Source organism: Cupressus sempervirens, chromosome 2, assembly GCF_028749045.1.
Source record: "Cupressus sempervirens isolate cs-2001-9-10 chromosome 2, ASM2874904v1, whole genome shotgun sequence".
Lineage (NCBI taxonomy): Eukaryota > Viridiplantae > Streptophyta > Pinopsida > Cupressales > Cupressaceae > Cupressus > Cupressus sempervirens.
In genome coordinates, this window is record NC_143119.1 from 744244097 (window position 1) to 744267978 (window position 23882).

The following is a 23882-nucleotide window of genomic DNA, read 5'->3' on the forward strand; positions in this document are numbered from 1 at the left end:
GCGAGAAATTTTAGTAAGTGGCCAATAATTTCTAAGCTCCAATGCAAAAATAGAGTATATGTTCCAAAGTTTGAAATAGTTGTACCGAATGGCTGTAAAATTGAAAATCTCTCCCTGAAATATAAAAAGAGCTTCAACTAAAATTTGAAAATATGAAGTATCTTCCTCTTTCCTTAGTTTATGAAACATTTGCTTAAAGTTTGTTCAGGGCTTTTTGAAAAAAGAAGTAACTATAAAGATGCTCAAAATATAAAAAGCCAACGAGAAAGAAACCAGCTTGATCAGTCAAGAATAATAAAATAAAAGGATCAAGTAAAAATTTGAAAGCTAGAATTACAATAGGACTTTTGACTGTGATTATTATTGTCTGCAAAGGATTATAAATATGACTAACCACCCCAAATGGCCAAAAAACACCCAACAAATATTATGCACTTGCATCCAAAAATCTAAATGAGAATTAAATACCCACTGTAAGGAATGTCCTTGCCTGAAGTCAGAGATATGATATGATTAGCTTCCTTGCATGTTTTTAAGTTATGCGATTGGATCCAAGGATGGACACCTTACACCACTGCAATTTGGAAAATTTTCTACTGTTTCATCATAATGCAAAATGTGGAGCACACCTTCAAGATAGCTTTGCTAATTCTTAAAAGCACCCCAACCATAAGACAAATAGTAAACTCATTCCATGGGGATAGAAATTTAAGTGGTTTTCAGGACAACCAAATATATTTAACAGAAGAACAAGGCGTTTCAGTTGATCACTTTCACACCTTCCATGGCTGCTATAAATGTACTTTTGTCAGAACATCCACTTTCAGAATTTTAACCTGAGCAAGGATTTAATGCTACTCTGGAATCTTCAGCAGTCATATTGCATTATTAACCATATTCATCATTATCTTGTACATCATCTGAGGGTGCACCATACTGTCCAACAAACGGCTCTCCATCCGAGTGTTCTCCCCTGGCATCTTCAGCAGTATCATATTCATCTCCAGAGATATTTTTGTTTCTTCTGTTTTGCCTATTCTTTATCTTTACATGATCAACGGAGTGTGTACGTGATGATGGAGGATTCCACCCATCCTCTGCCAAAACAAAAAATATGTTAATGTTGGTTCTAGAACTAGAAGCGATGCATGTATAAATGACACAGAAAAGCAGAGCTCATTGCTTAAAGTCCTACACACACCACTCTCACCATCGGATACTTCAGAAAGCCTTTCAATTGCTTCCAGGAGGCACAATTCATGCTCCTGTTAACAAATATGGAGTTTATTAATAAATAATTACAAAAAACTACTTTAACTGTTAGACTATTGAAAATACATGAGATGGAGTCCAACTCTATAAGCAACCCAATATAACTATAACCTAGATTAAAGCTAGTAAATAATAACGTAGAATGCAAAGTTATCTGACTTGCCTTTAACAACTTCTTAGCTCTCTCCAAATTCATAGGATCAGGGTAATTTACCGCAACCACTCTTTCCACCTGTTAAATGATACAAATCCATGAAAGTTGAATCAATATTGCAAAACAAATTATTCCTCGAGAGGATTAAAATGTACATAGCAATCAGAAATTTTCTTGGTTTTTTAAGTAACTTGAGCCCATCAAAAATTGCAACGGACCATATGAGGACAAGATTGAAACACAGGCCACATATTAAGATTCTGACAGGCTAAGGATTTATAAATAACTCGTAAGATCAAAGAACATGAAAAAATAACTCACAAGGGCATTGATATCAAAACATAAATAGGGACATAACTTTAGAAGCAAATTGGAGTTTTTAGATCTAATCCTGTTCAGGATTTATAAAGTTAGATCAACACAAAAAAGTAACTCATAAGGACATTGATATTGAAACATAAATAGGGACATAACTTTAGAAGCAATTTGGAGTTTTGAGATTTAATCCTCTTCTTATAGCCCAGCAGAGTAACACTGAATGGGATTGGAAATGAAGAAAAAAGAACAGAAAAAGGGAGGAAAAATCTTTAACAAAATTTGCAGAGTAACACTGACTGGGATTGGAAATGAAGACAAAAGAACACAAAAAAGAAGGAAAAATCTTTTGCAAAAATTTACCTAAAATGTAACTGTCAAAAAAATTGCATCCTCTTCCTCTCTATTTGCTCTTGTATGTAAGTCCAATGTAGTCCATAGTAAAAGTAGGTTGCATTTATGATTTAATTGATAGGATCACATGAAATTGGCAAATTAAGATTACTTAATTTTCTCGCTTGTAAGAGTAGAGCTTTCTAGCAGAGTGTCTAGTGAGCCCAGAAAAGAGGAAGTTGATGTACCCTAAAAATACCAAAATTGTGGCTTGCTTGGCAAAAACGTGGAAAGATACAAAAACGAGTTGCTTGAGACCAAAATTGTGCATATTAAGGACATGAAATCTAAGTCTATAAGGAGACGTTTAAGGAGTTGCAGTTCAATTACGAGTCTAACTCCCGAAAAAAATGTTTTCTCAATTTGAACTTGGTATTTCAGGTTTTCTAGAGCATAAAGCTAGATGTTTTCATGTTTTTGGGTTTCATATGACCTGAATTGGCACTTAAAGACTACATTGAACTTGCAAATCATTTACACGTTAACATACAATTGAATTTGTATTGATGAGAAAATGTTCCATTTCAAGTTAAAGGGCAAAATGCTTGTAATATCAATCACTTGCAGTGACAGGTCTGAAACTCAAAATTACCAGCAAGGATAATTTTAAGACAATGAGATTTGATGAAATGAAGACCAAGGACCTTTCCCATGTTGACAAACACCTAGGAGATCGAAAAATGCCTCAAAAAGTGGGCTGGTCCGTAAAACGTTTTCATAGGTTATCCATAACTTTTACAAATTAAAAATTAGGAACAACAACTTCAAAGGCAATTAATTCTTGAAAACGACGTTATTCATGGATTTTTTTATAGACTGCGAGTTGCCACTCTCCAATTCAGCTCCAAATTCCCTGCAGTTCCTTTTCTTTTTGGCTTTTCCTTTAGCATTCATGGATTCGCCTATCAGATTGATATCAGACAAAAAGAAAATGTCCTTCATGGGAGGTGAAAGAGGAAGGTCTCAAGACTGTGACCAATTACTCACATGAATCAGTCATCAATGGGGTGAGGGCAATTCTGGAGGGGGGAGTTTTTGTTCACCAACGGCTACTCCTAGGTTAATAGAGACATCATTGTTGTGTTCTTGGTAGTCATTTTGGTATGTGAACCCAAGGTTAGGGCTAGGCTATTATGTCACAAGGTTTTCAAAGAATCCTTTGAGGATTCCATACCAACGGGACTACTTTGTGATCAACCACAAAGGAGAGAGATGTGCCCGAAATGCATGTGCTTACAGCCTTACTGTTCCCGATTTAGAGGCATTTGAGAGGAAAAAACTCAATATAAGGAATGTCATTCTCTGAAGAAGCTGTTTGGTTTGATGCTGAATGAGGCTAGCGATTAGATTTAAGAACACAAAAGTGGTGAAGGCCTGGAAAGTGAGGATGACTTTAAGCCGGACATCAGAGAAAAGGTTCGGACATGGTAGTAGTTGAGCAACTTGGTACTAGTCATAGGACGGTGACATGTCAATGGAGAGTGGAGGAGCCGAGCAACTATTCCAAATTTTATCTAAGGATAAGTGGAAGATACCTACAATTGAAAAGTCTCCTTTCTGTTTTATTGTCTTCCAGTAGAATTAGTATCTTTTAGTTGGATGTCAAGTGATTCTCCCTGAGAACACCATGTTGCTCTCTAGTGTTGCTCATTTTAGTGATGCTCATTTTGGGCTTTTGGAATGTTGTATGAGTATGGACATAAGCCTTTTTCATATAATACTTGGGGATCTGCACCTCATGCAACCATTATTTACCAAAATAGAAAGAAGGGCTAATGTATTTTGCAACACAAAAACAATTGAGACCCTCACAACCATTATGGCTGATAGAAATAAATTCACAGCATGTTTTGTTGTTGCAAGTAAAAGGTAATATTAGTTAAAGAATAGGGAATGGCCAGACTTACATATATAGTGAAAGACAAATGAAGTGGCACAAAAGTGAGTAGGATAGGATGTGCATGTCCTTATTTGAACTAGAATACATCAAGGCAATAATAAGGATTTGAAGACAGTTCAATTTACTAAATTTGTAGGGAATAAAAATCAATAGTAAGATCCATGAATGCACATCTATTTGCTTCTACAATTGGAAGAGAATCCAATGTAATGTTTGCTTTCTAAGTTCTAACACATGTTGTATGAGTTGTCACTGGCCTATTTCTCCATGGTCCCTTAGGCTAATCAAGGCATTTAAGAGACTTTTAGGCCACTTAGCCTAGGTAGTTACTGTTGCAGGTCAATCGGTAGTAGTAGGCAGCAGTTTGGGCATACTTGGGTTTTATATTAAAGGCTAACCAAGGTATTTAAAAGACATTTAGGCCAGCTGGACTAGGTTGTTATCATTGGACGTCAATCCATAGTGATTGGAGGCAGTTTGGGCATACTTACTATTTACAGTTAGTCATTTGGGCAGGGGCAGGATTTTCAGTGACAGTACCTTGTCAATGGTTAATGGTTAATACCATCAGAAAATTATATCATTGATATGATTCATTTTGTGATGTCCCCCTTCAGAAATAGAATTTCATAATATATAACTAAATATTAATAAGAACTATTTTATAAATAAATAATATTTAAAAGATAATAAATAAATAATATATCACAATCTATTATTAATATATTTTTTATATAATAATGTAGTATATTATCAATGAAATAATGTATTAGTTTCAAGTCAATAAATAAGCATGCTAATCAATGTAATGCAGAGGGAACAATAGATCAGACATGATAGAGCCCATAAGTCGAGCACCGATATGTTTTAATTATATGTAAGTTGAGTTCATATCAATATGAACGAATAACATCAGTAACAGACATATGTTGACTTATGGATAAAGAATAGTTAACATATGAAAAAAAATTAGGAAAAAATAATACGAGCCACGATCTTTTGGAGAACCACCCATTGGCTTTGATAGACACCTTAATTGAAGAGACACAATTATTGGGAAGGAGAATCCAACGAATAATTAGCATGAAAGATGATGATAACTGAACTTGCAATAAGAGACTATTATATATAGTTGGGAACCATATAATATAATATACATCAAAGGATGGAAAGGGAGGAAATAGGACAGTTTACAAAGGCTGGAATAAATCAGCGACAGCAAGGATTTCCTTGCATTCAATCAAAATATATATACTCGGCACAGAAAATCGTTGGGGAGAATAAGAGAATACTAAAAATAAAAGAAGACAATAAATAAGAGAACAGTAGATGGAGACTATTATATAATGTTAGATATTGATCGATGGGAAAGGAATAATAAAATAGGTCATACTTATCGTTGGTTGGCAGGGTACAATAAGTTAATATTGATAAAACAAAATTTGAATCAGAATATTATTAAGAAATAAGGGATAGAAAATATACATAAGCAGTATTAATTTCAGAAGTATATTTGTACAGATTGAAAAATAATTAATCAGAATCATTTATAATACATTAAATGTATACACACTTGTATACAAATAATAATGATCAGGATTCATAACTATATATGTTATATTTTATAAGGGAATATATAATACATAAGATATATATGGGTATATTTCTACTAAATGTGTATACAATAGTCATAATTAGAATTATAAATACCATTTCTTAAATCTCTTGCTATAGTCCTGGGAAATTTATTGGGGTTGTGTAGGGAGAGGCAGAGTAAAATCCCAAGATGGGTACAAACATGCAGTCCCAATGCCTTGAGGAAGTCTATTTGTGGATTGGTGTCAAGCGCCCTACAACAAGAAAACCCACGCTCTCCTTATGGTTGAGTTTAGGAACAAAATAAGGAAGCGGACTTAAATAAGTTAATTATCAAATTGTTATGAAACATGTATTATGCCTTGAAAATTGATTGTACAGTAATATGTCTAAAACATTGTCAATTGACAACCTCCTAGATGGGACATTGCACATTTATGCATTAATAAAGTTCGATTTTAAAGTTAAATATAAATGTTTAACTTTATTGATGTGAGACTATAGTTAAGTGGGAAATATTTAAATAATAAACGTTCCCTTATTTAATAACATGTTGGAGACATAAAATGTAAATGGGGAATAATGTTTATTTATCCCACATTGGTTAGAGGAGTGAATGAACTCTTCTGAGAAGATTATATAAAACATCTAAGAGCTCTCTTTCAATTGGGATGTATAATTCAAGAAATCGATGATATTGTTTGGAGATTTCCTCTCAAGGGCTTGGAGGACGAAATTGCTTTTCGCTAGCAATCTCTTCACTATTGGATGACAATCTAGAGATTTTATTGAGCAATAATGTAGAATGGTTATCAATGCATAATATACAAAACAATATAACATGGATTCAACAGCACCATCCAAACATTCATTACAAGAATACCAAATGGTGAGGAATTATTATTACTTTATTGATACCAAAAACATGAGTACCTCATCCATATTCCAAAGTTCTTATATAAGGGTCGGTTGGTTGGGAAAACCAACGCATCTCTTCACTTCCTCACTAACCAAACCCAACCAAGCTTAACTAGTTCTAATTGCAATATTCTTTATTATGTACTACACTTACCCCCCGAGAAAAGAAGTCGTCTCCAAGACAACTACACAACAAAACTAGAAAGAAAATCAGACTTCAAGAAGGAGGTTGTGAAGAAATCCTTAGACTCGAGGCTCATCCACTAAGGCGTAGGAGATCCTATTCAGCGGCCTTTTGTTCAGCACAAACTCCCTATAGAATGTAATGTCCCTTTTTTTAGCATTCATAGCATGATGTTGTCGTTAGCCTATTTCTCCATGGTCCCGTAGACTAACCAAGACATTAAAGGGGCTTAGAGGCCATTTGGCCTAGATAGTTTTAGTTGCAGGTCTTTCTGAGGGGTTTTAAAGCAACTTTGGGCATACTTACTATTTATAGTAAGTCATCTTGGATATGGTCGGACATCCAATGGCAGCGGTATGTCAATGGTAATTGTTTAAAATCGGCAAGAAGACTTGTTTATCATTGATAAGATTTGTTATGCATTGATAAAGCTATTTTATAAAGTTAAATTTAAATATTTAACTTTATTAATGAATAGACTATAGTTTGTGGGAAATATTTAAATTAAAAGAGTCCCCTTTATTTTATAACACATTGGAGACATAAGTTACATAAAGGGAGTGATGTTTTATCCCACATTGAGAAAACGAAGGATTGAGCTCTTGTGAGAACACTATAAAAGAAAGGGAAGAGCTTCTTTTTAGTATGCTTGGAAATATCAAAAAAATTGAGAAATTTGCTGGAGATTATGTCTCAATAGTTTGGAGGACGAAATCCCTTCAAGCTGGAAATCTTGACGCCATTGAAAGATATGGTCTTGAGATTCAACATAGTAGCAGTCCGAAAAAGCGGAACCGAAAAAGCAGGCTGAAAAAAGCGGGTACGAAAAAGCTGTCCGAAAAAAGTGGAACCAAAAAAGCAGGCTGAAAAAACGGGTACGAAAAAGCAAGCCGAAAAAGCAGTTCGAAAAAAGCAAAGTAGAAGAGGCAGCATAGAAGAAAATTATTACAATCATCTACAACCAGGTTCTTTTATTAGTATTGTTTTTTAGGGTGTTATAAGCTTTCAGCTGTAAGTGTGCATTATACCAGCATTATCATTTTGTAATCCATGTAAATGCCAAAGTCTTCGCCATATTTCATGAGCATTGTAATTTTCATTGTAGTTAAGAAGATAATAGTTGCTGGTGTCATTTAAGCAATTTAATATCATTATTTATCAGCTAGTTAGTTTACATACCAACTGTTTGTAAAAATGCCAGTTGGCTGTAGGTGTTCATTTCTCATGCTTAGATCATATATATGCACTGAATATTGTCAAAATTAGTAGCACACTCATGTTAGGTCATTGTGTAGTCCATTGTAGTCTTCTAGCACAAGATTTTCATTGATGCAAATTGAAGAAAAAGTCATTTGAAGCTAGCTGAAATACTATATCAGTCATACGTCCCTTGCATGTGAATTGTTTGATGAAATTCTTTGAGCTTTCATCAGCATTTTTTAGGGCAGATTTGAGGAGGGCCATTACATAGAACATGCAATGCATCCATCTTCTTTGCCTCTGGTGTTGCAAATTTTTCCTCCAAGGCAGCTTTCTCTATCTTCCAACTTTCCTCCAAAGCAACTTTCTCTGTCTTCCACTTTGCCTCCAAGGCATCCTTTTCCACTTGTCGTTTTGCCCCCAATTGAAAAACCTCCTTTTTCTGTCCACTCAAGTTCTTCTCCATCACATTCTCCTCCATACTAAGGCTAGTATGGATTCCTTTTTCCAGGCTGCTTTTCTCTGTACTAGGGCTGGTATGGACATATTGCAGGGTACAAGGGGTAGTATGGGCAGCCTCTTCCGCATTCTATACTCCAACTTCTGAAGTCTTTGCTTCCGTACTAGTAGGTTCATCGATCTGGGTGTACTCATGTACCCCTGTTGACAATGGTCTGTCTATTTTTGGAAGGAAAGTGACTTCTCTCGACGTACCCTTTAAGTGACTCAGATGGATTTTTGCCTTCTGCAAGTCAGAGGAGGATGTGTCTATACTGTTCGCATCCTTTGAACTATTCTCTCCACTCTATTCCTGACTTGAGTTCTCCACAAATGCTACCCATAGTACCTTTCTAGTTGCCTATTTCAATTTCTCTCCTAGGTTCTCCTTTGCCTAACCCTGTTCCGACGGCATTTAGGTGAACCCAATATGTCATTGCAAGCCTGTAGGATTCCACTCTATTTGCTGGGACTAATACCCCTCTATGCTCGACAACCACTTGAATACAAACTACTTCTAGAAATAAGGCTAAGGCAAGGTGTGGCATGTACAATGCTTTATGCTTCAACTCCATGAATTCTTGTAACCTTTCGAATAAAAATTGTGCCTAATTGTACACCTGCCCCTTATTCAATCCATCAACCATAGATAACATCCATAGAGCAATGTCTGATGTTCGGCTTCCCGTTGTGAATTTTCTTTTGACCAAGTCCATAATGCAACGCCATTCCTCATTGGCTATGAAAACTTTTTTGAGGCCTCGACTATTCTTTAAAATGCCTTCCCATTCTTGCTTCAACAAGTTATTCTTGCACATTAATCCCAACACCTTTTTCTTTTCCTCTATTGTCATTAGGGTTTTCATCACTTCTTGTCCTCAGTTGGGAATTCCAAAAAAATTATTTATTTCCTTGGCTGAGTAGAAAATTGTTAGAGGTTTCTGCAAATACTGAATTACCGATTTATTGGCTTGCCTATCATAGCCAACCACCATAGTGCGTAATACAGATTCAAACTCTTTTACATAAAAAAATGAGCATCGAGATTATTTTATCTACCTCGGCTTTTTGCAGCACATCCTTCAAAGGATGGTTGTCTTCTGCATGTTCCCACCAGGTGCAGCATTCACTCCTTGTGACAATTTCAAAAGTAATGTTCACAGCAGTAGTCTTGTCTATCATTTTTCCTTTGTCTCCTTTGTTTGCCATTTTCTTCACCTTCCTCACTTGCAAGGCAATATTGCTCTTCCTAGGGTGCTTGTACCTATACCCTTTAATCGGTTACTTTTCTTGTACCCGTCAGTTGTCACATGTTTGGCACACAGCTTTTCCCTCTTTATTGTACGGAAACCCCTAGAGTTTCCAACTTGATGCCTAATTTTTTGTATTTGTACCACACCCATAAGGCCTTTGTACTTGCACCACAGTCATACGGCCTTTAGACTCCATCATACTTGCACCACAACCATACGGCTTGTTGCTCTTTCCCTTCGTACAACCCTCCTTGTAATGTCAATCTATACAGTTCTCCTGATCTCCTTAGCCCGTACTAGCAACCTCCCTTGTTTTTTCACAGAATCCCTTGGAATTGTTCACATACAGCTCTCCTCTCCTTTGTGTGCCTGATCCATAGTTGATTGATTTCGATTTAGTGCTTTGTACGGCATGCCTCTCTTCCGTATACCTGATCCACAGTCGAACTGCCCCTTCACTATTCCACACTATCCTTCTCTCTCCTTGCCTAATCCATACGCCTGGAGTTTCTCTAGCCCACGCTCTTCTTTTCCCAAACTCATACATGGTTTGGTGTATGCATGTTGCTCTTCGGGTAAGTATAACTCCTTCCCTTTTAATCCCCAACTTTATATATAAGGCAATAAATTTATTAATATTGGTTTTGCTTCTTTTATTTTTCTGTTGTTTCTTCCCTAGTCCTCTCGTTTGTTGTCTCCATTTATTTCCCTTTCTTTAATTTCCCTTCCTTTAATACTTATTGAGTAAATACAACCTTCTTCCTTCCTTACTTTATAAGGCTTCAACTTAGATCCATTAACGAGGTCTTTTAAAGGGTTATTATCCAAATAGATAGTTTGACTGCTCAATTTTCTTTTACCTCCATTATTCTATATGGCCCTAGCCATCGTATTTTGAACTTATGTGGCTTTATTTCATTTTTCCTATTATACTTGATTACTAGTTGTCCTTGTTTAAAGTTCATCCTCTTCAAATATTTATCATGCTAGAATTTTCGTCAATTTTGTGCCACCTTTGTAGCCCATTGAGCCACAGTTCTCCTTTCATCTAAATTTAGTAAGGCGTTGAGCCTTTCCCTTAGACTCTGTTCCTGTCCTAGTCTTTGTTGAACTGCTATTCATAGGCTTTGTACTGTATATTCCATTGGCATTACTACTTCTTGGTCGTACATCAATTGGAAAGGAGTATGCCCAACAGTGACCTTGTAGGTAGTCTTGTACACCCATACAATTGTTGGAAGACTCTCCTCCCAATCTACTTTTTCGATTCCACAAGTTTTGTACAAAATTGTCACCAATGTTTTATTTGTGGATTTTGCTTGACCATTTGCCCTTGGATAGTACGGGCTGGAAAAAGAATGAAAGGTTTTTTACTCAATTGTCATTACCTTGATGGTGTGATTGATGAAATGCACCTCTCTATCGCTTGTCAACTAGAGTGGGATACCAAATCTTGTTACTATCTGTTCATACAAAAATATGGCTGTACTAAGAGGTGTGTTGTCTGGTAGAGCCTATACTTCTGCCCATTTTGTAAGATATCCCATTGCCACCACTATGTACCTGCACCTATAGTTATTGCTTACAGGCAAGGGCCCCACAAAGTCCAGCCCCCAACGTTCAAATGATTCTTGTGGTTGTGATGGAAACAATGGCATGAAATCTCTTTTTAAGGGTTTGCCAACTCTCTAGCACAAATCACAGCTCAAAACCCATTCTTGAGCATTTGCATATAGAGTGTACTACCTACCAGAGTCTAGCTAACAATACCTTTCTCGTTGTCGCATCAAATCCCATGTGGCCCCTTGCCAACCCTTTATGAGATTCTCTCAGGACTCTTGGAAATTCTTCCTCAATAACAAATCGCAATACGCCATCTGGTCCCATCTTGTACAATAATCCCTCGATCACCTGGAATATCCTTCTTTTGAGTGCAATCTTTCTCCTTTTTTTTGCTGCCATCTCTCTTAGAAAGGTAGCAGTTGACAAATATTATCCAACCCTTCTGGACCACTAGGGTGGTACAACAATTTGAAATAGGTGGGCATCCAGAAAATCTTCATTCACTCCGCTGCCAGAGGCTTCCCCTGACTTAATTCATGATAACTAATTTGCAATTACATGAATTTTTCTTGGCCGAACTATGATCTTAAAAGTAAATTCTTGCAAAAGTATTAGCCATCTACTCACTCTCCCTTAAATCCAAGGCTTGTTTACCAGATACATTAGTGCTTGATGGTCAACAATAAATGTGAAGGGAGTATCTAGTAGGTAATGTCTAAATTTTTGAATTGAATAGGCCATATGTAATGGCTCTCTTTCTGTGGTATTGTAGTTTCACTCGGCTTTTGATAGTAGCCTGCTCGTAATGTACACTAGATGGTCCAACCCTTCCTTCCCAGTTTGTGCTAGAGTGGCCCCTATTACATAGTTAGAAGCATCCACGTGGACATGGAATTCTTTATTCCAGTCAGGGTATATGAGAATTGGAGCACCTACCAGCATCTTCTTTAGCTCTTGGAAAGCCTCTTCCTATTCCTGCCCCCAACAATACCGTTCTCCTTGCCTAGTTAGTTTTTCTAAGGGTAAAGATACTTCGGCAAATCCTTTTATAAACCTCCTGTAGTACCCTATGTGTCCCAAGAAAGATTTGACACCAGTTACATCTGATGGATCTTCCATATCTAGAATGACCTTGATCTTGTCAGGATTTGTTTTCAATCCTTCCTTACATACTAGATGACCAAGAATTTTACATTGTGGGACCATAAATCTACATTTCTTAGGGTTCAAGGCCAGCCTTTCTCTTCAGCATTAATCCATGCATTCACTAGTGACTTTGAGATGATTCTCCTTTCCACTGTAGATGGTGTTGGTTCCCTCAATTGCAAATTGGAAATCCAAGAGCCTGCCACTTCTCTGATAGGACTTCTCAATTAGTTCTGGCCAATGAACGGGAATACTTCTTGATTCCCCTATACTTCAAGCTCCGCTACACCCAAGCGGGTAAACCTTCACCTCAAATGCTAACTATTTGGTTCAAGGCTTTTCTCTAGCGAATTTAAACTTCTAGAGTTCTCTGACTAGCAAGGTTTTGGAACTCAGTTAAAATGAAAAATTGGATGTTGGATAATGGTTGAATATTTTGTGTAATTGAATAATAATTAATTTGATGCTTGTAGGAAGGAAGTTATAGATTTTCTGACTTCAATAATAAAAAGACTAGTGCCTCTGCTCATCCGGGCAATAGAATTAACTTCAGTGAATTTTCACGTACAACTTCATAATGTTTTGCACACTTTACTACCAACAATGAAATAATCAAGATGCGACAGATCAATTATTACGCAATCTTAAATTAGTCTAGATTGAATTTTAACTCCTCTGGTAGGGAGACATACTAGCCACAAATACAGAAACAACTATATATTTCACAATATTTGTGATGATCAAATTCAAAATGCTAAATGGTCATGTCCACTTATCCGATATTTAAATTGTATACAGAATTCCAGAAAATAATTACAAAGGACGATTCGCCTGCAGTTTAAATCTCCACATCTTTAATAATAAACAAAGAACATTTTATTTTATTATTAAAATAAAATAATAGAATTTTTATTACAAAGTCATATTGAACTCCTTATCCCTCCGTACAAGTAATATAAAATAATTTCTCCTGAATATGAATGTCTTTGGAATATGTTATTTTTATGAATTCTTCTTGCCATTTTTATATCTTAATATTTAAAACAACACGACTTCTTGAAAAGTCATCTCTTTTATATAATGTTAAGAAGCACCTCCCTTAGTTGCACCTCTTCAAATATTTAACAAATTACTTTTAAATTCTTCAAATGCCTTGTAGTATTTTATCGGGCTCTTAAGAAGATTAATCGATTTAATTTGTATAGTTTAATAGTCTTAACTCTTAAACTCCCCATGCACAAATTTGTATTGCCGTGAAATTCCGGCCAAGACTATAGTCCAAGAAAAATAATTTTTTCTGAGGCGAAGTATTTCCTTGGTTTATCTGGCCTTTAGTTGGAGTATTCTCATTTTTGATGAAATGACTTGAAGCAAGACTACACTCCTTCGTAAATGCCAAAATATCAATTCTGGAACTCTTTTGCAAGCACACTCGATTTGCCTCCAGGTTGGACTTCTGTTTTGGTCCATTCCTTCAAATTCATTGCTTTAGCAGGCATGATCTAGCAAGACTCATTTAACATCATCTATCATTTTGTAAAACCCTTTTATGATATGGAGTCATCTTTAGATATGCGTGAATGGTTTTGGTGTTTGTGGGATTCCAACAGTGCTTCATTGAATCTCGATATTACTTTGCTTCTTGTCCCTTGCAAAATCACGATGGCTCCTTGTCTCATTCTTTCCTCTGAAGTCCGCCTGAATATAATTGCACTCAAAACATTTTTTGAAGGTTCATTATTATTCTAACGGCTCTTCATACATAGCATCTTCCTTTTCAGTGGGCTTTGTCTTCCAAGAAGACATGGACCAAACTCCTATCATTGTGGACCATCGTTTTTCATATGCGTATGTCACTCAAATGAGTTCGTTTGCAGATGCAGATGAGTTCTAGAAGGAAGAACATAAGAATTATTGTTTTTCCCTTTGTTGCATGAGCATAAGGAAGCAACTCTGCATCAAAATATTATCACTACCTAAATATTTTATAAACTGTTGCTCAATACTAGGCAATCTGAAGCCAATGATATTGATAAAAATCTTTGCATTCTTGTAGTAAGCCTATCCATGCTTTCAGGTGATACTAGGAAAGTCTTTATTTACAAATCTCCTATGATTGATTGTGTTTCACAAGAATGAGAAGATAGTCAATATGCATATTTTTCAATCTTGTAGTCATCCCGATAATTTTCACTTCACACACGTTGGCTTGCTTATCTGAGAGCTGAGTATCTTAGAAGAATATCAGTTAACTATAATACTTTCTGGACTCATCTTTATTATCAGAGCAGACGCAGCTTGTCCATTTTCTGCCACTAATTTCCAGTTGCTAGAGTAGGAGTCTATAATTCATCTTCAAATGATCACAATCTGAACAATAATACTTTGTGATAGACCTTTTGCATTTTCATCTATAATCATAGAGAACGAACACCTCAGTGATTGCCATAAACTCTGCCTTAATGAATCCATGAAACATGAACAGGACTAACATCAGATATATAGGCACAAAAACTAAATAAAATGAGAATCTGTATTGGTGCTACATGATTCAATGCTCATGCTCTCCCTTATGATTTCTTTCTTTAATCATAGCGTTTACTTGAGATCTCTTGTACTCCAAATCCTTAATGTTGTGAGGTTTCGCCATCATCTCCAATATAAATGGAGCCCCCAAATTTTCCAAAAAATTGGGCTCCATCAGATGGACCAATCGTCCAAAAAGGCTCTAAAATTCCCTACTGACATACCGTTAAAGATGTGTAGAATGATTCTTTGGAACGTGACTGGTGCATTACACAACCCAAACAACATTCTGATATAGGCATACACCCCATCTTCAACAATAAATGTAGTCTTTAGCTTATCCTCACCAATACTAATCTAATTATATCCTGAAAATCTGTGTATGGAGTACATTTCATGGTCGGATACCTCTTCTAGGATGCTATTCATAAAGGGAATTGGACAAGGATCTTTTATAGTTATCATGTGCAGGCATCTAATTCAATAAAAGGCTCATGCTCTCCCTTATGATTTCTTTCTTTAATCATAGCGTTTACTTGAGATCTCTTGTACTCCAAATCCTTAATGTTGTGAGGTTTCGCCATCATCTCCAATATAAATGAAGCCCCGAAATTTTCCAAAAAATTGGGCTCCATCAGATGGACCAATCGTCCATAAAGGCTCTAAAATTCCTTACTAACATATCGTCAAAGATGTGTAGAATGATTCTTTGGAACGTGGCTAGTGCATTACACAACCCAAATGACATTCCGATATAGGCATACACCCCATCTTCAACGATAAATGTAGTCTTTAGCTTATCCTCACCAATACTGATCTAATTATATCCTGAAAATCCGTCCATGGAGTACATTTCATGGTTAGATACCTCTTCTAGGATGTTATTTGTAAAGGGAATTGGAAAAGGATCTTTTATAGTTATCGCGTTCAGGCATTTGAAGTCGACACATATCTAGATTTAGCTACCATACTCCTTCAATGATATGACTATAGGAGATACTCACTCACTGGTTTGTACTTTGAATATTATCCCGACTTCAAGCAATTTGTGATTTCTTCCTAAACCTTGGCTACGTAGTTTTTATTCATTCACTATGGTCATTTGTGCATTGGTCTTGTTCCTAGTATCAATGTTATCCGATGGAAACACAATTCCGGGGGTACTCCTTTCAAGTCCTTGTGGATCCATGCGAACACGTCCCTATATTCAAGGAAAATCCTGAAAGTTGCTGACTTTAGCACTGGATCCCAGTCATCTCCTATAAAAATCTCCTAGGTTGATCCTTCTCACCCAAGTTTATTATTTGCAACTTTGCCTCTTCGTATCCTACCTTTTCTCAAATATATGTGCTAGTTTATTGTTAAGAGTTGCCACACCCTCTCTTATTCCTTATAGCCCTCTGGATATCTTTCTTCGGATTCAGCTTCTTGGATTTGCAATATATTACATTCTGGATTTGCAAAAAGTCATTGAGGGATCTTGTTTCATCTTCTGAGCACCCCTTCCTCATCTAGTTCCACTCCTTGGTCCTCTCCCTTTGCTTCTAAATCTGATGCCAAGTCCTGACTTACAGACTAGTTCCTTAGACCTATTGTGTACTTTGTGCCATCTACCTCAATCGACAAGGTGTTTCTCTTCCAACTATGGGTGGCATTTGTTGTGACTAGCCATCCTCTTCCCAACAACGTATCATACCCTTTCTTCTCTGGAGCAATCACCCCAAAGTCCAGCAGGAATTGTTGTGTTCGAATTACTACCTTTTGGCCCATCAAAGTTTCTATTGACTTAATTTTGTGTTGGTCTACAACTACCAATTGGAATGTAGGTGGCCACAATGTAGGTTTCCCTATCGCCTTCCAAGTCTCCTCAGATAGAACATTTACTCCGGAGCCTCCACCGACTATAGTGTATGAGAGTTTACATCCCAATATTTCCATCTCCACTACTGTTGGTGTCCTCTGCATTCCTATGGTGAATAGGGTGTTGGTCTCTTTTCCTACTTGTACTTCCTTTTTTTTTCTACTGCTTGTAAGATACTCTGGTACTTGCCCCTTGTGTTATTGCTACCCTCAATTGCAGCAATGTTTCTAGTAGATCTGCAATTTTCACTAGGATGGGATCTCCAGTACTTGTTTCATGATATTGGATACCGGCTAGTTATTTGGGGGTTTAACCATATTTGCTTCTCCCTCCTTTATCATGTTAGCTCTAATTTCCCTTTTGGATTCCTGAAATCTTTCTTTTTCTGTAGCTACATCTGAATATTCCAATTTCCTAGCCTACATTCTTGTGATGGCTAATACTTCGCTCTCAAGTTTTGCAAATATCAAGCATAATCACCCCTTTTTGTCTAGGGCAATTGGCATCCTCATGGTTACCTGGTCCACACCATTTACACAACATTCCTCTGTTCTATCCTCCACCATTCTGACATTTGCATGCGAAATGTCCACATTTGTTGCACTGTCTACATTGGATCATTGGCCTTCCTTTAAAATCATATTGGATTTCTCTCTTGGGTGTGTTGTTATTGTTGTTATTACTGCTACTATTATTGCTCCCTTGCCTGTTATTTTTGTATCCTCCAAGTGAGGCTTTTGTATTTGCACTTGGTGAAGGGGTGGAGGGTGGTGTGGATTGTTCTCCCTGAGTGAAAAATACCTGTGCATTCCTTGCTTTTAGATTGTACGGACAATCTTTGATTGTGTGCCCCAATACCTGACAGATATCACAAAATGCTTTACACAGACATGTCTCTTTTGCGTGGCCCTCCTTTTCGCAATTTGTGCACCATAGTTCACTCCCTTTTCTTTTCTCTTCCTTACTTCCTGCTACCTCCTTCAATAACCTCATCATATCCTTCCTCTGTGCTTGGATGGTCTTGGATTCATCCCCGCTTTCTTCTAAGCTTGAGCTTCCACTTTTGTGCCTCTTGGCTTTGGAAGTTTTGTTTTCACTTTCTATATCCATTACATGGGTACAAGCGTCCACAAAGGATGATGGTGGTACTATTTTCATCTTTTTCCTTAGGGACAACGTCAACCCTTCAATGAACCACCTTTTCTTCAATCCATCTGCAAGCTTGTTGTCAAGCTTTCCTATCAATTCCTTCAGCCTCCTACTATACGCTCTGACAGATTCGTTCTTTCCTTGCCTTGTATTATAGATCTTTGTCACTATTTCATCATTGTCTCGAAGGAGTCTAGATTCTTCTTCTTGCCTGTCTCCAAATTTGTATACCAATCAATAGCTATACCTCTTAGTGTGGCTGGAAATGCTTTTAGCCATTCATTCGCATCATTCTCTCTGTTTGCTTGCCATATGGATACGCATGTTTTACAGTGACATGTGGGGTCCTCTAAGCTGTCCCCTATGAATCTAGGGAGCTTTTATTTGTCCATTATCATTCTTCTACTATTTTTCCCTCCTGACGGGAAACTGCAATCCGACGGGCTAGATTCCAAGGTGCTAGCCCCAACAGTATCTCCTTCTCCTAGGTTGGGGTATTGTTCTTGCCAACTGCTCTCTACGTGCATGGGTTTCAGGATTTTTGCACCCTGCCTTCCTTCCTGGTATCTCAAAGATAGCCAAATTTGTTATTCCTTCGATTGTATTTTCAATCAACCCTTCTAGGATTCAGAAGTGGTCCCCTCGTCCCCTTAGATTACGTCTTTCCTCCTGTCGTTGGAGGCATAATGTCCTCAGTGCAACTTCCTCCTCTGTTTCTTCCTCTAGCACCCACCTTAGATATTTGTTTGGTTTGGTGTTTATTTACCTTCCTTGATTTATCACACTCCTCCAAGTCCCATTCCTATGTCATTTTGGCAAACTGTTGGAGCACTTGTTGCCTTCTTCGTTCTCTTTCTGTTTCCGTTCTTTCTTCCTCCATATGTACCAAGTTTCTTGCCAACAGTCAAGGAATCTATCCAAGTAGATCATACACCGTTGGTGGTACTGAAACTTCATCTCGTACCATGCTCTTTGGAACCGCTATCCCGCAGGCTTCCCTTTGCATGTATTGGTCAACAAAAACTTCCCAGGCCGTTACCAAATCGCGTGTCAACTGATCTTCTCTAGTTATTTCCTCCTCTTCATCATCACTATTTGTTACTTGTATATATGGTAGGAAGGGTCTTCCATTACTCCATCCTACTTCGATGATGACCTCTAGGTTCAGACTTAGGCAACGGTGCCAAAATGTAGAATGGTTATCAATGCACAATATACAGGACAATATAATGTGGATTTAACAGCACCATCCAAACATTCATTACTAGAATACCAATTGGCGAGGAATTATTATTACTTTATTGATACCAAAATCACGAGTACATCATCCATATTCCAAAGTTCTTATTTAAGAGTCAATTGGGAAAACCAACCAATGCATCTCCTTGCTTCCTAACTACCCAAACCTAACCAAGCTTAACTAGTTCTAGTTACAATATTACTTTATTATGTACTACAAATAAGGTAAAATCAGAGTGTTGCATTCACAATTACTACCATTGTCATTGTTGCAATTAGCGAGAGTTCAGTTTTAAGTGTTTGAGACTTGGAACTGTAGGATATTGTTGCTTGCACATTACATTTAGCTGGTCATAATAAGGATATATTAGCAACTGCTTGGTGATATTTGACTGAAGGAGGCTGTCAAATGTTGGTAGATCCCGATAGGAATGCTGTACATGCTGGTATTGCTGCCATACAAGGTTAAAGCTCCAATTTGGGAGCTATACTTGGTTTGTCAGCTCCTGTAAGTGTTTTACAGTCATATATATCTCCGTGATCTGAAGCTATACTTGTGACTATGAAAGAAAACGCTGGTATGAGATATTAAATATTATTGTTCATAGACTTTCATATTGATTTACTTCAGCAATCGGAGGTCAAATGATCATTGTATGTAATTGCTTATATATTGCTATAGTTTAGCTTATAGTTATTGCATTTTCAGTTTGCAAACTAAATGGTGATTGTTCAGTTGCTATAATAGTAGATTTATTGTAATATTATCTACTTATTGTTTGAGTTCATATTCATTTCAAACAACTGCAAAATGCACAAGTGGTACAATTAGGCAGCCCATTGCATCCAAGAAATATGTGAGACCTTGTCTCTACAGAAGAAATTAAGGAGTGCAAGGCACCCAAGCTTTGAATCAACAAAAATCATAATCTTAAGTTTGAACCACTCTAAAACTGTTTCAAATCACTCTATTACAGCCAACAGAATAAGTTCATTTCAGATGTTTTAGGCTTGAGCTCTCTGCAAAAATAATGTGGAAGGACAATGCTAATTGCATAACTCTTGTCCACAGGTGGAAGATCCCAGAGAAAGGATAATTACTATATGCATTTATGAATGACTTACATTTTTTATATGAAAAAAAAATGAATGGTTCATATTTTCGAAATCTTTTCAGTATTTTATTTGTTATCTTCATTTGGCTAGTTAATAGAGACAATAATTGGTTGAAGTCCCAAATTAGTGATGTCGAGAAATACCCGCGCACTACACATGGTATGTTGACAGTCACCACACTCACACCAAACATAGTGTTCAGTTATTCACTTGTGTAAGATGTGAGTGCACATGGTCTAGATATTTACCTTGTATCCTTTGTGGGATAGTCTATTGCAAATCGTTGACCATCAATCATGTCGATATACAAACAACTTCCAAATCTGTTAGGAAGGGGAAATTCTGCAAAATGTACCACTTCATATGATGACTCCTTATTAAACAACATGGGACTCAAATAAAACGGCCATTTAATAAATGATGGTTATTTAGCTAGTTTAAATTATCGTTTAAGTGAAATCAAACTTACAAAAACATATTATCAAAAGTATTTTGCTAGACATTGATATGTTAAATCGTAGTTTCCATAAGAAACACAAAATGCTTAGAATGGCCTAAGGGATAGAAAACGTAATAAAACCTCTGCTCTATAGACAGCATGCAGAAGCAGCCTCCAAAGAACAGAGCTTCAAGAAGAGTGCTTCCTGGAACTTTTTGATCAAATCAAATGCATTAACAATTTTATAATTACAAATGAAGGTAGAAGCTCAGCATTATTAGGCAAGTGAAAATTGGTAGGGCAAAAAGGGACAAATAGTATACAAAGAATGACTCACTCAAAACAATGTACTTGCAATTTATTGGAATTGTTCATATTGTATTTTCCACCATTTTCTTTACTGTCTCCACCCTCCTTAAATGAATGCCTTTTGTACTCAGTCACCTCCCCAAATGTGACGTGCCACAACGTACTTGAACTCGCTTATAAATGCCCATCACATCCCTCTACCATAGATCATTTGTCACACTAATTAATAAAAAGTTTAGAGCAAATACAAATCGATTAATTCTATGCACAAAATAGCAATGCTGCTTCTTTTCCAATCAAATACATCTTTATATAAGAGTATAATCTCCTGCGTTGTAAGAAACCCTATAAGCAATTTTCCCAAATATATCGAGTTATTTTTTACTTTTAACAACTTCACATATTCATACCACTAATAAAATAACCAATACAACAAACTATATCAATTGATAAGTAGGAGATAATTTCCACAGCAAGTAAAATTGTGATATTGCTATCAAGATTTAACTGTGTAATTTAAGGGTCACACTCATTGACCCCTAATATATTATTCTATTATGCATCCTATGATGCAATATGTCTAGGACCCTGCATATTGAATCATTCTTCAATGACAACCATGTTGAATAATTCATCATAAGGTTTGAGTAGGGGCATATACATCTACTCTTGATGCGTAATAGTAGAACTAGCCTCAATACACTTACTATGCTTTTATTTTAAGATAAGGACACACATCTACTCATGGAATCAACTACCAAGGATAGCGACTAACAAATATCCAAGGTTCTACATCAAGTTTTGGGTAGCATCAAACACATCTATCCAACTTCAAAGTTACGAGAAAGGACAAACACATCTGCTCACTATAACAATTGGGGGCACCATCTCATGAAAGAGGGAAAACACTTCAATTCACACAGAACCAAGAATTATGGTTGGGGACATACACATCCAACCACAAATACAAAGTTTGAGCACCAAGCCCTTTATGTTGCATGTGCAGCCACCACTATCGATAATTGTCATTGTAATCACAAATGATATGAGTTGGTCATTGCTGCCACTTAGAAACCGATTTTGGCTGTGTCATTTTCGCACAAATAAATTATCACTAATGCAATTGTGTGGCCTCCCCCCACCAGTGACTGACAAGCAGTTGTTGGATGTCCTCCAACCTCATGTGCCTTTGTCTTGTAGTTAGTTTGCTACCTCTCAAATTTGTCTTTTTGTAGCTCAGTTTTAGATTCCCATGTATGGTGCACCACAGCTACTATAATAATTTAAACACATATTAACTAGCATAAAATGATATACTACAACACTATAAACTCATTGCATTCATCTGCAATGAAGGTTACAGATACACTATTTCCACAAGGACCCTCCCAAGTGATTATCAACCAAGTCCCAATACCTAATACACTTCAAAATTCATTTCTTACAATCCAAATCAACAATTGAACACTCATCATTTCTCCAATCATCTAAAACTATCGAACTTCTAAAAAAGCTTCTTTTAACCCTATTCTTTACTGTTTCCTAGCACAGTTCTAGTTTCAATACCATTACATCTTGTCCTTTTTTTCGCTGCTTGAAAATTTTTTGAATTGTAATTTACTCTATAGAGGCAAAGTACTCAGAATAGCATGATTGTAAATACACTACAAGGAAAAATAAATACATCCTAAATAACCAGTACATGTTCTATTTTCCTCTCACAAGTTACAGTTCATTTTGTCTTTTGAAATTCTATGGTTTGTATAGATTGCTATAAACAAAAATGTATTCCAACATGCCCAAAGGGATCTTACTAATTTCTCTAGAAAAATCAATGTCTTATTTTCTTGGAAGTTGGAAAGAGCCCTTGAGAAGCTAGAAACAGTGCTATTGATGCTAATTAATTCTCTAATGAGAAGAGTGTAATGTTCCTTTCTGGGATTTACCCTAATTTTGTCCTGAAATAGTAATTTCAATTTAAAATAAGAATTATAATACATCTGTAAATATGTACCTATCAAAATTGAAAAGATTTCATCATGATGTTCAACTTAAAATTCGAAGGATTGTTTAGTAGATAGAACTTATTTTGATCTAGAGCCAAGTAATTATGTGATCCTTGAACCATTAAAACAACTGGATCACAAGGAATAGCATGATCACAGAAACCTATATAGACTCATGAAATGTCCCTTTTCTAGCAGTGTTGTCTTGCCTAATTGCTTGAGGATTCTTCCACATTATATGCATTTGATTAACATGTAAAAGCATTAGTTGCATCGTTACATTATTAGTTATATGCATTTGATTAATATGTAAAAGCATTAGCTACATCGTTGACATTCAATAATTCAGCAGGAAACTTCTGAATATTCTAATCATTCCTAACCACACAGGAACTTAATTAAGCTACAAGTCTGCCAATCTTAGCATCCATTGTTCTTTAATTAACAAGCTACCTAAAATGAGCAATGCCCATTTCAAACTTTCAGGTAAGAGTGATTATCAATACCCTCCACAATTCTATCTTGTTTCCAAACAATTGATTTGCTAAGAGAAACTCAATGATATTAATTTCTCACAATAGCAAGATTCTCCTGGACACCCTGTCTAACGTGTTTCCCTTTTGTCCAGGTAAGCTTCAGTAGAAGCAATTGTATGTTATATGTATTTGTGCGAGGACATGAGTTTACAGAAGCAGGAATGTACACATCCTGCTGATTTGCAATCCCCATTGGATTCCGAATATGAGATGTTCTTTATCACCTTATTAGTATTATATATGTTGGAGGTAATTGGCACTTTACACTCCAATGATCGGTTATGATGATGGTTGTCCTTCATTTTGTCA

At 36.4% G+C, this 23882-nt stretch overlaps 1 protein-coding gene across 6 annotated transcripts in view; it reads right to left on the bottom strand.

Moving 5' to 3' along the window:
• Positions 1-440: 440 nt before the first annotated feature.
• Positions 441-23882, bottom strand: part of LOC149575527 (protein EMSY-LIKE 3-like) — a 69659-nt gene continuing 46217 nt past the window's right edge. For 3 of the 6 annotated variants that reach the window (XM_089815293.1, XM_089815288.1, XM_089815289.1), the window contains 3 exons: positions 1436-1504; positions 1202-1265; positions 441-1097 (listed from right to left, as the gene is read on the bottom strand). In XM_089815293.1, coding sequence (XP_089671419.1) covers positions 889-1097; positions 1202-1265; positions 1436-1504 — 342 coding nt within the window. In that variant the 3' untranslated portion in view covers positions 441-888. The remainder of the gene's footprint in view (positions 1098-1201; positions 1266-1435; positions 1505-23882) is intronic. The other 3 variants (XM_089815291.1, XM_089815290.1, XM_089815292.1) reach the window with 2 other exon arrangements.